This window comes from Phyllopteryx taeniolatus, chromosome 1 (assembly GCF_024500385.1).
Source record: "Phyllopteryx taeniolatus isolate TA_2022b chromosome 1, UOR_Ptae_1.2, whole genome shotgun sequence".
NCBI classification, from domain to species: Eukaryota; Metazoa; Chordata; class Actinopteri; order Syngnathiformes; family Syngnathidae; genus Phyllopteryx; species Phyllopteryx taeniolatus.
In genome coordinates this window covers 10,733,027-10,745,962 of record NC_084502.1, presented here as the reverse complement: position 1 = coordinate 10,745,962, position 12,936 = coordinate 10,733,027, and the positions used below count along the sequence as shown (strand labels likewise).

Sequence of the window (12,936 nt, the reverse complement as noted above, 5' to 3'; positions counted from 1 at the left end):
TGTGGAGTTAGGGTGCTTCTTGATTGGCTATATTCGGTTCCACGTCCCAATTCACCGCGTCATGAGTCGGGAGGAGTCAGCTTTCCCCCACACACGAAGAGTTTTGGTCGTAAATATTGAACACATTCTTTTACTACCACCATACAACACTCGTATCTCAAATTTACATTCACAGGTCAAAGCAAAAATAAAAATAAGCCGAACGACAGCTGGTATCGTGAGAAACTCGTCAGTCGGGTCACTCATATCGCAAGACATGACTGTTTTAGTGTCCCTGTGATGACACACCACTGCTCTTATCTGCTGTCATCACAGAGGGCCCACAGGCTCGAACAGAGCTCCGTTTCTTCAAGAGAAGACGGTTGGAAGGCTTTTCATCCGCTTGTTTGTCAGTCTCCACTGCCTGCGTTAATTACAGGCCCGAGGCTGCACTTTGAGCTCCTGCGTGGTCTTGAGAAAGAGCCACACGTCCCATTCTCACAACACACGCGCACACACACACACACACACACACACACACACACAGAAACACTGGCGTGCATTTAGTGGAGCGAGCCAGTCAGTGAAGACAGCCAGTGCGCGTCACTACGGGTTGTTTCGGAAGGGCTTCTTTCTCTCTTGCAGGACCTGAGAGGATGCAGGATGGCGTCTCTGCTGCTGCTGCTGCCCGAGACCACGCGCGACCTCCATTAAATCCTCACGCCGTGGAAGCACCATGGCTGTTGACGGTAGGCGCCTTTGCTTTCGCTCAGCTGGCACTGAAAGGTGCTTTGATGATCTGTTTGAGGGAACTTCCCACAACATTAGGTACAGCTGCACAATCTAACAAGAGCAACACTTGTAAAAAATATTTTGGACTGATTATTAATTAGCATTTTTGTATTACTATTTTCACATACACTTATTTAGGGTATGAAAACTATTTACAGTGTTGCCTTGATATACGAGTGTCACGACTTACAAGTTTTTTTGAGATACCAGGCATTGTTTGGACGATTTTTTTTTTCTCGGAATTGCGAGCAAGGAGATATGAGCACTGTATGGTGCCAGTGAACACAGCTCACTTCACAACAAGCAGCACTTTGGCAGACAATGAACAATGATTCAAAAAAGAAGCTTCAAGCTGTTTAATGCCACTGTACTGTCAAAATAAACAAAAAACAAAGAATTGCATTTTAAACTACCATATAGTAAGAAAGTTCACTAACTTAATGCTAACAACACATTGCAAAACGCCAGACTGGCTAACGTAACTAGCATTTGTGTGGCAGTGTTATAACCATTCAAGTAACAGATATTTGAACACAAATGGTCCAGTAACACACATAGAAACACAAACTGTACTCACAGGCATATCATCTTTATTCAATGCAAAATCGACTAATATTACTGCAGATTACTGAGAAGCTTAAAGTAGTTGTGAAACACTTCTTTGTTTGTGTCTGCATGACTGTTTAAAACTGTCCCTGGTTACGCACAGCTCGTATCACAAGGTACCACTTTATATGGGAATTATTGATCCTTGTTTCTGAAGTTTTGGTCGGCATCGGTGTATTTTCCCATTTCAAATTGCGCAATGGCACTTTTTAAGTCAAGACTGGGTTAGTGTTTGATTAAAACATGTCATCAAATGGGCAAAAATGTTAATCAGTTCTCCTAAATCCAAGCTGTTGTCCATGAATGTCTTGTCTTGTTAAAACACAAACACAAATTGGCTAATTTCATGGAGGACTCAATTTAAAGGCTGAAATCCGAGGATATTGACTTTTTAAGACAAAGAATAGTTCAAAACCTTTTTCACTTCCTTTCCATTCTGTGTACATAAGCTTGCTGGCAAGAATGAGGTTTCACTAAATGTTTGTGTTTGGTGTTCCCATTAGACATTTATGCTTTACAGTTTGACAGTTTGGTTATTTACTTCTTTGGGGACGGTCTTAAAGGTGGTGTTTATTTTAAGAATATTTGTATCATTGTGGTTATAGTTAAAATGGTGCCAAGTATTAGAAACAATAATAAACATTTCAGTCCATTCCAGTTGCCTTTTGTTTAACATTTGTCATGTTCTTTGTTTTGTGCTGTACATATACTATTTTCCATCAACTTAAAATCTTTATTTTATGACTTTGTTTTTAATTGTATGTTGTTAGTTGTTTAGCTTTCAGTCCCATTCAGACTGTTCTAAAGCAAGCGCATTTGGACAACTGTTCCTAATTATCTACATTACTGTGGAAAAGCAGAATGTTTATAACAGCAGCCCGAGGGAGGAGTAACATCGTGAAGGGTATTTTGCACATCAGCGTCTTGCAGTTGAAGCTACAAGACGCTGCAGACATTGAAAGAAACTCATCTGGATTTTTATTAACACTATCGTGACGCTGTGAGTGATAGTAGGGCTCATCTTTGGCTGGATGTTGAATTCAAGGAGGTAAAAGGTTTACAGATGGAATGCCAAACATACTCGTTCATGCCCCCATAGTAATTAAGTACATCAAATTTATATCACACTTCTCACGGAGAGAAATACAGAATCACAAACAGTTCACGTTTTATAGCTGGGGTGTCCAAACTACGCCCGCGGGCCTTTGTGGCCACCTTCCGATTTTTGGCAGTCCGCGGAGTACACTAAAAATAGTGTTTAAAAAAAAAAAAAAAAAAAAAAAAAAAAAAAGGTGGGGCCACTGTGGGTGTCGAATAAGTATGGGGGTTGCAACACCCACGTCTTGCACATGCCAAATAATAACAATAAAAATAACAGTAATACTTTGCTTTTATAAAGTGCTTTTCTTGATATAGAAAGACAAAAAAATTTATAACTACAATGGGAACATTTCTATTTATAACACCTCAATGAATAAAGATAATTACTGCAAGTATCAGAGGAAAGTAGTGTGAATCGCAATTGTTTGCTCAGGCTTTCTGCTCTGTGTCAAGGTCTCCTTTGTGAAACATTACACACATGATCCCATTGACGAAAGCACTCTTTTAGAAATTGTCATCTTACTACAGATTGCTCCTGTTTTGGTTCTGAATATGGAGATGTGATTCGGGGCGGATCATTCTAGTGCGATACAGGGCTGAAAAGTTCAGAATTCCAGCTTTTATTTCATGGTATTTACATCTAGTTGTGGGTAGGCTCCAGCACGCCCGCAACCCTAGTGAGGATAAGCGGAACGGAAGATGAATGAATGAATGTGTTAAACAACTCAGGACAGAGGACCTTTTGTTTGAAGCCACCCACTTTTCAAGTGAGCAAAAGCATTGGAACATACATTATTAAATTAACATAAAGTCAATAACTTTTAATATTTGGTGGCATAACCCTTACTTGCAATAACTGCATCAAGCCTGCAACCCATTGACTTCACCAGACTGTTGTGTTCTTCATTTGAAATGCTTTTCACTTCTTGTTTCTTTCTGGGGGGTTTTCTTTCAGTCTCCTCTCCAGGAGGTAAAATGCATACTCTCTTTGGTTAAGGTCTAGTGATTGACTTGGCCAGTCTAAGACCTTCCCCTAATGAAGTCCTTTGTTGTGTTAGCAGTGTGTTTTGGGTTATTGTCTTGTTGCATGATGAAGCTTCTCCCGATTAGTTTGGATGCATTTTTCTGTAAACTGGCAGACAAAATGGTTTTGTAGACTTCAAAATACATTCTGCTGCTACCATCATGAGTTACATCATCAATAAAGATTAGTGAGGCCGTTCCAGAAGCCATGCAACCCCAAGCCATGACATTACCTCCACTATGCTTCACAGATGAGCTTTTGTGTTTTGGATCATAAGCAGATCCTTTCTTTCACCATACTTTGGCCTTTCCATCACTTTGATAGAAGTTAATCTTGGTCTCATCAGTCCAGAAAACTTTGTTCCCAAACGTTTGTGGCTCATCTCTGTACTTCCCAAAATCAAATCTGGCCTTTCGAGTCGTTTTGCTGATGAGTGGTTTGCTTTCGAACAGTGGATTGTGATACCTCTCCCCGTGCCTGTGTGGGTTTTCTCTGGGTACTCCGGTTTCCTCCCACATCCCAAAAGCATGCAAGGTAGGTTGATTGAAGAATATAAATTGCCCGAGGTGTGAATGTGAGTGTTGTTTGTTTATATGTGCCCTGCGATTGGCCGGCGACCAGTTCAGGGTGTATCCCGCCTCTCACCAGAAGATAGCTGGGATAGGCTCCAGCATGCCCGCGACCCTACTGAGGATAAACAGTTCAGAAAATGGATGGAATTTTTAAAAAATTGCATCCAAACTAATCGGGAGAAGCTTCATCATGCTACCAGACAATGACCCAAAACACACTGCCAACACAACAAAGGACTTCATCAGGGGGAGAAAGTGGATGTCTTAGACTGGCCAAGTCAATCACCTGACGTTAACCCAATAGAGCATGCATTTTACTGAAGGGGACAAACCCCCGGAAACAAACAAGAACTGAAAGCACTGCAGTAAAGTCCTGGAAAGGCATTTCAAATGAAGAATGGAACAGTCTGGTGAAGTCAATGGGTCGCAGGCCTGATGCAGTTATTGCAAGTAAGGGTTATGCCACCCAATCTCAAATGTTATTCACTTTAAGTTCGTTTAATCATGCCTGTTCCAATACTTTTGGTCACTTGAAAAGTGGGTGGGTTCAAACAAAAGGTCCTCTGTCTGGAGTTGTTTAAGCCATCTCGATGTAAGTACCATGAAATAAAAGCTGCAATTCTGAACTTTTGTCTCATATTCATCTTTTGATCTGAAACCCAAATGTCCTCAGTATACAACAAAAACAAAGGAATTGACCTTGCCATTCCAATACATTTGGAGGGGACTGTATTTAAATCTTCCCATTCTATTTAATTATGTTATTACTGTATTTATATTTGCGATAATGTACAATATAATGAGTGCTATTTTCATTATAAGAAACACATTACAATGCTTTTACTTGTTCTTTTTAGGAGGCTGGAATGGATAAAGTTCATTCTAGTAGTTATAATGGGGAAACATGATTTTAAAATATGAATACTTGCAGCCTTAGTTTTCTCTGTAGCCCCCCGAAAAAAAAGTCTGCACACCCCTGGTTGATGGCATAGCAGCATAGCACCAGTCCCTCCTGACAGATTCACCTTTCCTCTTTATAAATTCCTTTTAGTCAAGTCAAGATGTTACACACAAACACATCTGCCTGCTGAGCTACAAACGGCGTCAGCAAGCCTCCTTCAAATCTGGTACATGAATCAGTAATGAATGGTTGCTTTCTGCCGGGATCCGGGCCAAGAGAAACATGTTTACTGTACTTCCACACTTTCTTTAATTAGCCAATGTTGGTAAACCGCCTGCTGTTGAGTGAGCTGGTGACGGGTCCTGACTGATGTTTATGCCTATGCACCAAACAGCAGTTCAGAGTACCCACCCTTTTTGGAGTCCTTGGAGGGGGTGCTGGAGAGCGGGCTCTCCTATCTCTGGGGTTGAGGTCACCGAGGTGGTTAAAAAGCTCCTCGGTGGCAAGGCCCCTGGATGAGATTCGCCAGAAGTTCCTCAAGGCTCTGGATGTTGTGGGGCTGTCCTGGTTGACACGCCTGTGCAACATCGCGTGGACATCGGGGACAGTGCCTCTGGATTGGCAGACTGGGGTGGTCGTCCCCCTTTTTGGTGGACCGCAGGGTGTGTTCCAACTACAGGGGGATCACACTCCTCAGCCTCCCTGGTAAGGTCTATTCAGGGGTCCTGGAGAGGAGGGTCCGTCGGGAAGTCGAATTTCAGATTCAGGAGGAGCAGTGTGGTTTTCGTCCTGGCTGTGGAACAGTGGACCAGCTCTACACCCTTGGCAGGGTCCTCGAGGGTGCATGGGAGTTCGCCCAACCAGACTACATGTGTTTTGTGGACTTGGAGAAGGCGTTCGACCGTGTCCCTCGGGGGGTCCTGCGTGGGGTGCTTCGGGAGTATGGGGTACCGAACCCCCTGATACGGGCTGTTCGGTCCCTGTACGACCGGAGTCAGAGTTAGGTCCGCATATCCGGCAGTAACTCGGAATCGTTTCCAGTGAGGGTTGGACTCCGCCAAGGCTGCCCTTTGTCACCGATTCTGTTCATAACTTTTATGGAGGGGGTCCGGTTTGGTGGCCTCAGTATTGCATCTGCTTTTTGCAGATGATGTGGTTCTGTTGGCTTCATCAAGCTGTGACCTCCAACTCTCACTGGAGCAATTTGCAGCTGAGTGTGAAGCGGCCTGGATTAGAATCAGCACCTCCAAATCTTAGATCATGGTCATCAGTCGGAAAAGGGTGGCGTGCCCTCTCCAGGTCGGGGATGAGATCCTGCTCCATGTGGAGGAGTTCAAGTATCTTGGGATCTTGTTCATGAGTGAGGGAAGAATGGAACAGGAGATCGACAGGCAGATCGGTGCAGCGTCTGCAGTGATGCAGACTTTGTATCGATCCGTTGTGGTAAAGAAAGTGCTCAGCCGAAAGGCGAAGCTCTCGATTTACCGGTCGATCTACGTTCCTACCCTCACCTATGGTCATGAGCTGTGGGTCGTGACCGAAAGAACAAGATCCCGGATACATGCGGCTGAAATGCGTTTCCTCCGCAGGGTGTCCGGGCTCTCCCTTAGAGATGGGGTGAGAAGCTCGGTAATCCAGGAGGATCTCAGAGTAGAGCCGCTGCTCCTCCACATCGAGAGGAGCCAGATGAGGTGGCTGGGGATTCTGATTTGGATGCCTCCCGGACGCCTCCCTGGTGAGGTGTTCCGGGCACGCCCCACCGGGAGGAGACCCCGGAGACGACCCAGGACACGCTGGAGATACTACATCCTTCGGCTGGCCTGGGAACGCCTCGGGATCCCCCCGGAAGAGCTGGACGAAGTGGCTGGGGAGTGGGAAGTTTGGGCGTCCCTGCTAAAGCTACTGCCCCCGCGACCCGACCTCGGATAAGCGGTAGAAAATGGATGGATGGATGGATGTTGAGTGAGCTTGGACGTCCGCCTGCATGGCCTCCTCGAAACATTGAGAAACTTGGACATCCATTCACCGCTGCACAACGTTTAAAAAACGCTGAGGCCAAATTATTGAACTCTGCCCGCAGGAGCTGTTCCACACTTAGATTGAGTGTAAACGCTGCTTTGTGGCTGCTCTGTTATCATCAGAGCAGGTACAAGCATGTCGTTCTTGCTGACATTACCACACAATGACAGGCCCTGTTTGCACAACGTGCGTCGTCCTGCGTTTATCATCCACCTCCTTGTCTTTCATCATCTTTTATCTCCGCAGCGGCATCCAGTTTCAGTTTCTGCCGGCCAGCGGTGGAGTACAGAGCTCTGCCCGACGACTTTAAACAGCAGCTGAGTCGACGGACGGGGGGCAACCTGACCTGGCACGACGGCCGCGGACAGAAGGCGGCGGGAGGCCAGGCAGTCAAGCTGCTGCAGCAGCCAGGCACAGAGGCCCATCAGGTATACTTGTGTCTTGACTCATCTCAAATCATCTTTGCCCATTGAAATGAATAGGAATGCCGTTATTGCATTCCAGCCAAACAATGTGCACCCTCTCGTGCATACGCCATGGCCACCAGGGGTAAGTATAATACAGAAAATGAGACGCACACTAAAAAGAGTTTTGCAACTAGCTCAGTAAACTGGAGTAATATTAGTTGTTTTTTGATGAGGATAAAGATTATATGCCTTTGAGAATTGCTATATTGTTTGTCTACATGCATTGCTGCACAGTTTGTGTTCAAATAGCAATTGCTGAAAGGCTTCCAACAGCAACACATTGATACTAGTTTTGTTAGCCTTATTTTGTCTTGGGATCTATCCAATTCTTTCATTTTAACTTTTGTTGCAAACCTGGGGGCAGAATCCGGCAAATGAAAAAATCAACGCGGGCCTGCTGGGTGTACAGAGAGCAAGTTTGGCATGTGCTGTGTGTGTCCCCATGTTTGTGCACGTAAATGACAAGAATAACAATTCTTCCGTCACGCCTTCAGTCTCTACATTGTCTGATAGGCTGTTCCTGTAGCGCCAGTTTTAAAATAATAATTAAAATTAAATTAGATGCATTATATTGGACCAGAGAGGGATGATATTTTTCAGAAGATTATTTTTATAATATTCAACTTTCAGGTCATACAGACACTTTTAACATATATGACAAAAGCTGTGGGGGTTTTTTCAACTGCAAACTACCTTTAATAACTTTAAATTATGTATTACAAATGTTGACTATTGCGGATTCTGCTTCCCATCTTGGAGAGAAACGTGAGCTTGAACATACTGTTGGGCTACAAACCAGGAGGATGAAATGCTAACAAATATAACAAGCTAGCTGACATATCATGCAATCACCACACCGTGTTGTACATTTCTGAAAATATACGTTGGTAGAATAATGTCGAGAAGATGTTACTGCTCCTCCACTGCATCCCTTTGTAAAGAACATTTGGAAGAAAAAAAAAACGTCAGGCAAATGGCCGTTTTATTTACAGAGAATGGAGGCTGTTTCTCCCCCGCGGGCTGGCTGCCTCTAAAGTAGCACAGGCCCTGGCTGCTGTACTATTTGCGCCACATAGCAGCACTGGCAAGATAGTTGGTTGATTGTATGCAATCATTGATTGGAGGAAAAAAAGTCACACATAGCCCTTGTGTCCAGTTAAAATGGACGATCTCATCCCATTATCTGGTGTTGCATTGTTGGTGTTGACAGAGACTGGTCTCATTTGCAGTTGCTAATCATAGCGCATGTGCCTTTGTGTTCACCCCATTGAAAGGCTCTTTAACAGCTGGAAATGCGCTCCTGCTAAAGTTGCAAACTGGATGATTATGCAGTTGTACACCATGCATTGTTGCCCCCACTTCAATCCTATAGGATGCGAAAAAGTGTCATGATAATGAACTATGATTCCCGAAAGACTTTAATATCATTAAAACTAATCTTACAACCTTTAAAAATAAACCATCCATCTTAGCCACTAAACGAAGCAAAAAAAAATCACTGCAACAGACAGTACTTCCTTGGCACCAATTACTACTTTTTTATTAGCCCGGGCTTTTGCAGCATCTTGGGGTGTTTCAAAAAGAGCACAATAGTTGAGTTTTTCAGCAAATAGCTGAGGATAGGTTCCACAGAAAAAATGTAAATAGTGATTGGGGGGGGGGGGGTCGTTTTTTGTTTGTTTTTTAAGTCCGTCTTGACAGCCAGTGTCTGGATCGGGGCTTCAAGCTGGCGTAGCTGCTTTAGAGCGCCTCATTGTCCACCGTGAGTGTGCACATGTCACTGAGAGACGGCGGAAGAGTGAGGGGAAGAAAACAAAGTCTGGTTTGACAGCCAGTGTGTGGACCGGGGCTTCACACTGACGTGGCCGCTTTAGAGCGCCTCGTTGTCACAGCATGAAAAAACCCCTCTGACAACCCGGTGCGATATTTTCCAGCCACCGGTGGCTTTCCTCAGATATATTTTCGCTGCTCAAACAAGTAGCTATTTGAAGCCATCAGAAAGATGGTAGACGAAGTAGGATCCATTTATTCAGGTCGTAGTAGTGTTATTTTATTAACAGTTGAGTGGCACATGGTTTTAGCGCATTCAACGTTCGAGAGGAGGAAGAAAGTCTTGATTTTTCAAAATTTTGAAGCCTCAATTTATATACTTGATTTTTTTTCAATGATTTCAAGTTTGCCAGGGTTGTTAACAACACTCTTCTCTGTGGCATGTCAAATTTAGAAAACATTTGTTTTCACTCTACAGGGACTTTCAAAGAACTAACCCACTTTGCTTTAGTGGGCCACATCAAATGATGTGATAGGCCATATCTGGCCCTCTAACCTTGAGTTTTCCAACTATGTTGTTCACTGCGGTGTTTTCTGCCATCTGTCCGTCTGCAGTATCGTTCCAGTGACAATTACAGCATATACAACACCAGCCCGACGCAGCCCAGCTTGATCCGACCCGTTGTGCTGTGGACGCAGCAAGATGTTTGCAAATGGCTGAAGAAGCACTGTCCACACAACTACTTGGCCTATGTCGAGGCCTTCTCCCATCACGCCATCACAGGTATGCAAAGCATGCGGGACGAACATGTTTGAATGCAATTTGGTACTACCCCAAATTGATTTATAATCATTACGATGTTGAGGCCGGGCGCTGCTCCGTCTCAATGGCGACAAGCTGAAGAGGATGGGACTGGTGCAAGAGACGCTGAGACAGGAGCTGCTCCAGCAAGTTCTTCAGCTGCAAGTTCAGGAGGAAGGACGCAACCTGCAACTGCTCAGCAGAGGTGAAGGTCTGTGACAACATGCAGTTTCAAACTTAAGTACAAAGGTGTATTTTTCTGCCTTCTGCCACGACCAATAAAGTTAGAATATCTCACAAAAGTGAGTACACCCCTCAAACACTCGCATCTCTAATCATCTTTTCCCTAAACCTTTGACAACAACAGTGAGTACACCCCTAAGTGAAAATGTCCCCTAATTGCGTGCCAAGTGTCAATATTTTATTTGAACACCATTATTCCAGATTATTGCAAAGGGCTACCACTTTTATGCACACTTTGCTCCAATGACCTTTATGTTGTTATTAATAGTTATAGTCATCTATGTGAAGACACTGATCGTGGAAATTAACTACCACGATAACTATCAACAATGATTTAACAAGATGGGCGTCAGAAAAATATCACTATACAGTCTTTGCAAGTGTTTACATTTTCAAATGATCACATCTTCAACATTCCTAGGAAATCACGATGTCTGATCACTGATGAGCTATTCCTAAAACAGACTTATGTGGTCCATGGGGTGGCCTTTCTATTGACGATGGCAAGCTGTCCAGGCCCTGAGTTAAAAAAAGCACACCCACACCATGATGCTCCCCCCACCATGCTTCACAATTGGGATAAGGTTTTGACGTTGGTGTGGTGTGCCATTTTTCTTCCACACATGGTGTTGTGTGTTCCTCCCAAAACAATTCAACTTGGTTTCCCCTGTCCACAAAATATTTTGCCAGAAGTGCTGTGGAACATCCAATTGGTCTATAGCAAACTTCAAACGTGGAGCCATGTTTTTTTTTAGACAGCAACGGCTTCCTCCTTGGTGATCTCCTATCATCCCATTCTTGTTTAATGTTTTACCCATGGCATATTGCTCAACAAAGATGTTGACATGTGCCAGAGATTTCTTTAAGTCTTCCGCTGACATTCCAGGGTTCTTTTTTTTTTTTTTTTTTTTTTTTTAAACCTCATTGAGCATTCTGCACTGTACTCTTGCAGTCATCTTAAGCGGACGGCCACTCGTTGGGAAAGAAGCAACAGTGTTGAACTTTCTCTTTTTGTAGACAATTTGTCTAACCATTGACCGATGAATATCTTCAAGACTTTGAGATACTTTTGTAACCTTTTTTTTTTTTTTTAGCTAGGCATGGTACACACCAGGAAATGCTACTTGAAAGGAGACAATTCTAACTTGGTGTGTGTTTTCCTCTCTGTCTTGTGAATGTTAGTTTCATAAAAGAATATGAAAACATAATTGTTTGTGTGGTTTTAGATGAGCAGACTGTTTGTTTATTCTTGTGATTTAGATGAAAATCAGACCACATTTGATGAAATTTAAGAAATTGCTCTTGTAGTGCATTAAAAAAGATATTATATTGATAATTCAGCAATGAATGATCATATGAATATCGATGAATAATCAGTATTAATGGCAGAAATAGATCAAATTTTACTGTGTGAATATTTATGATGTCTTTTTACAATTATTGTAGCTGAACCACACTAGATAAGTGATGTTCACATCTCCATTGTCTTTCACAGGTTTCTTTGAAAAGAGGTCGTAGGTAAACCCGCTTGAGGGAGAGACATTCTGTGGGACGTATTGCACCAAGCAGGTATAAGTGCAGGTGCACAGTCCACAGACGGATGATGACAATCGCTTCTGTCGTGATTTTGTTATTTTTACATTATTTGTGTAAACTGGTTCAATGAATTCAAGATAATTAAAATATCAACAAAAAGCTGTGCAGGTGTGTATCAGTGTATGACAATCGACAATGGTTGGAAATAACACTTTTTTCATGTACAGTATCTGCACTTGACCTCAGTATTTATTTTTCCGACTTACAACTTATTACTTTTACTTCCTACATTTGAAAACAGAAATATACTTTCTATTACTTACTTTGTCAAAATAAGATCTTTACTTTTTCAACCTCTGCGGATGATGACGCATTGTAAAAAAAAAAATTAAATAAACCAAAAAGACAACCAAAAAAGGCAAATAAAGAGAGGTAGTCATCTTGATTGATTGAGATCTTGGGCTCAACATGGAGGAACGTAAACCAGGCAGCGTTAACAACGATGGTCCAACTGATTGGCAGAAGCAAGGGATTCCCTATCCATGGCCTTATTTAAGAGAATTGTTTGAAGTTGTCAGCATCAAAAATGATTTGTGGCAAGTGCGCCTTGTTTTGTGCCAGCGTAAAAAAACATCAGTTTCCATTCGAAAAAGATCAGTCGAATCTGAAAATGTATACAGGTAAGGAGCGTATTAGGAGCTTATTATTATTTTATTTTTTTGCAGTTGTTAGCGTTAGCTAATTAGTTTTTTTTCCATGCAGTATCTGTTGTCAGTTCAGTCCTGATTATCCTGTCGAAAATTCACCTTGCAACAAAAGCTCTGACCAATGATTATTATTTTATTTTTTTGCCTTCTTAGTATGAACACAACACAAGTTAATAAGAGGGAAAAAACTTTTTATTTTCTCAAAACAGGCATTGAATATAATTGCATTATAATTAATTATTATTTTGGTTGGTACTTTTCTCCTTTTACTTTAGGAGCATATATTATTTTGTATTTATTATTTTTATTATTATTATTATCATTATCATTATAATCATTATATAGATAGTGTTCGTATTTTTTCATCTATTTTTATTATATTTATGTATTATGTACGATATACAGTATGTATAGCAC

General features: G+C 42.4%; 1 protein-coding gene across 5 annotated transcripts; it reads left to right on the top strand.

Annotated features, from left to right (window-relative positions):
• The first annotated feature begins 309 nt into the window (after positions 1 to 309).
• On the top strand, positions 310 to 11,971 carry samd10a (sterile alpha motif domain containing 10a). 5 transcript variants are annotated; one of them, XM_061770276.1, is made up of 6 exons: positions 310 to 728; positions 7,241 to 7,422; positions 9,847 to 10,015; positions 10,098 to 10,244; positions 11,375 to 11,424; positions 11,772 to 11,971. In XM_061770276.1, the coding sequence occupies exons 1-6, from the start codon at positions 716 to 718 to the stop codon at positions 11,796 to 11,798; spliced, it is 588 nt and encodes a 195-aa protein (XP_061626260.1). In that variant the 5' UTR covers positions 310 to 715; the 3' UTR covers positions 11,799 to 11,971. The 5 variants fall into 5 exon arrangements, with proteins under 5 accessions (XP_061626260.1, XP_061626275.1, XP_061626266.1 ...); XM_061770291.1 differs by having other exon boundaries at positions 318 to 728; positions 10,098 to 10,238; positions 11,371 to 11,424; XM_061770282.1 differs by having other exon boundaries at positions 318 to 728; positions 11,371 to 11,424.
• Positions 11,972 to 12,936: the final 965 nt, after the last annotated feature.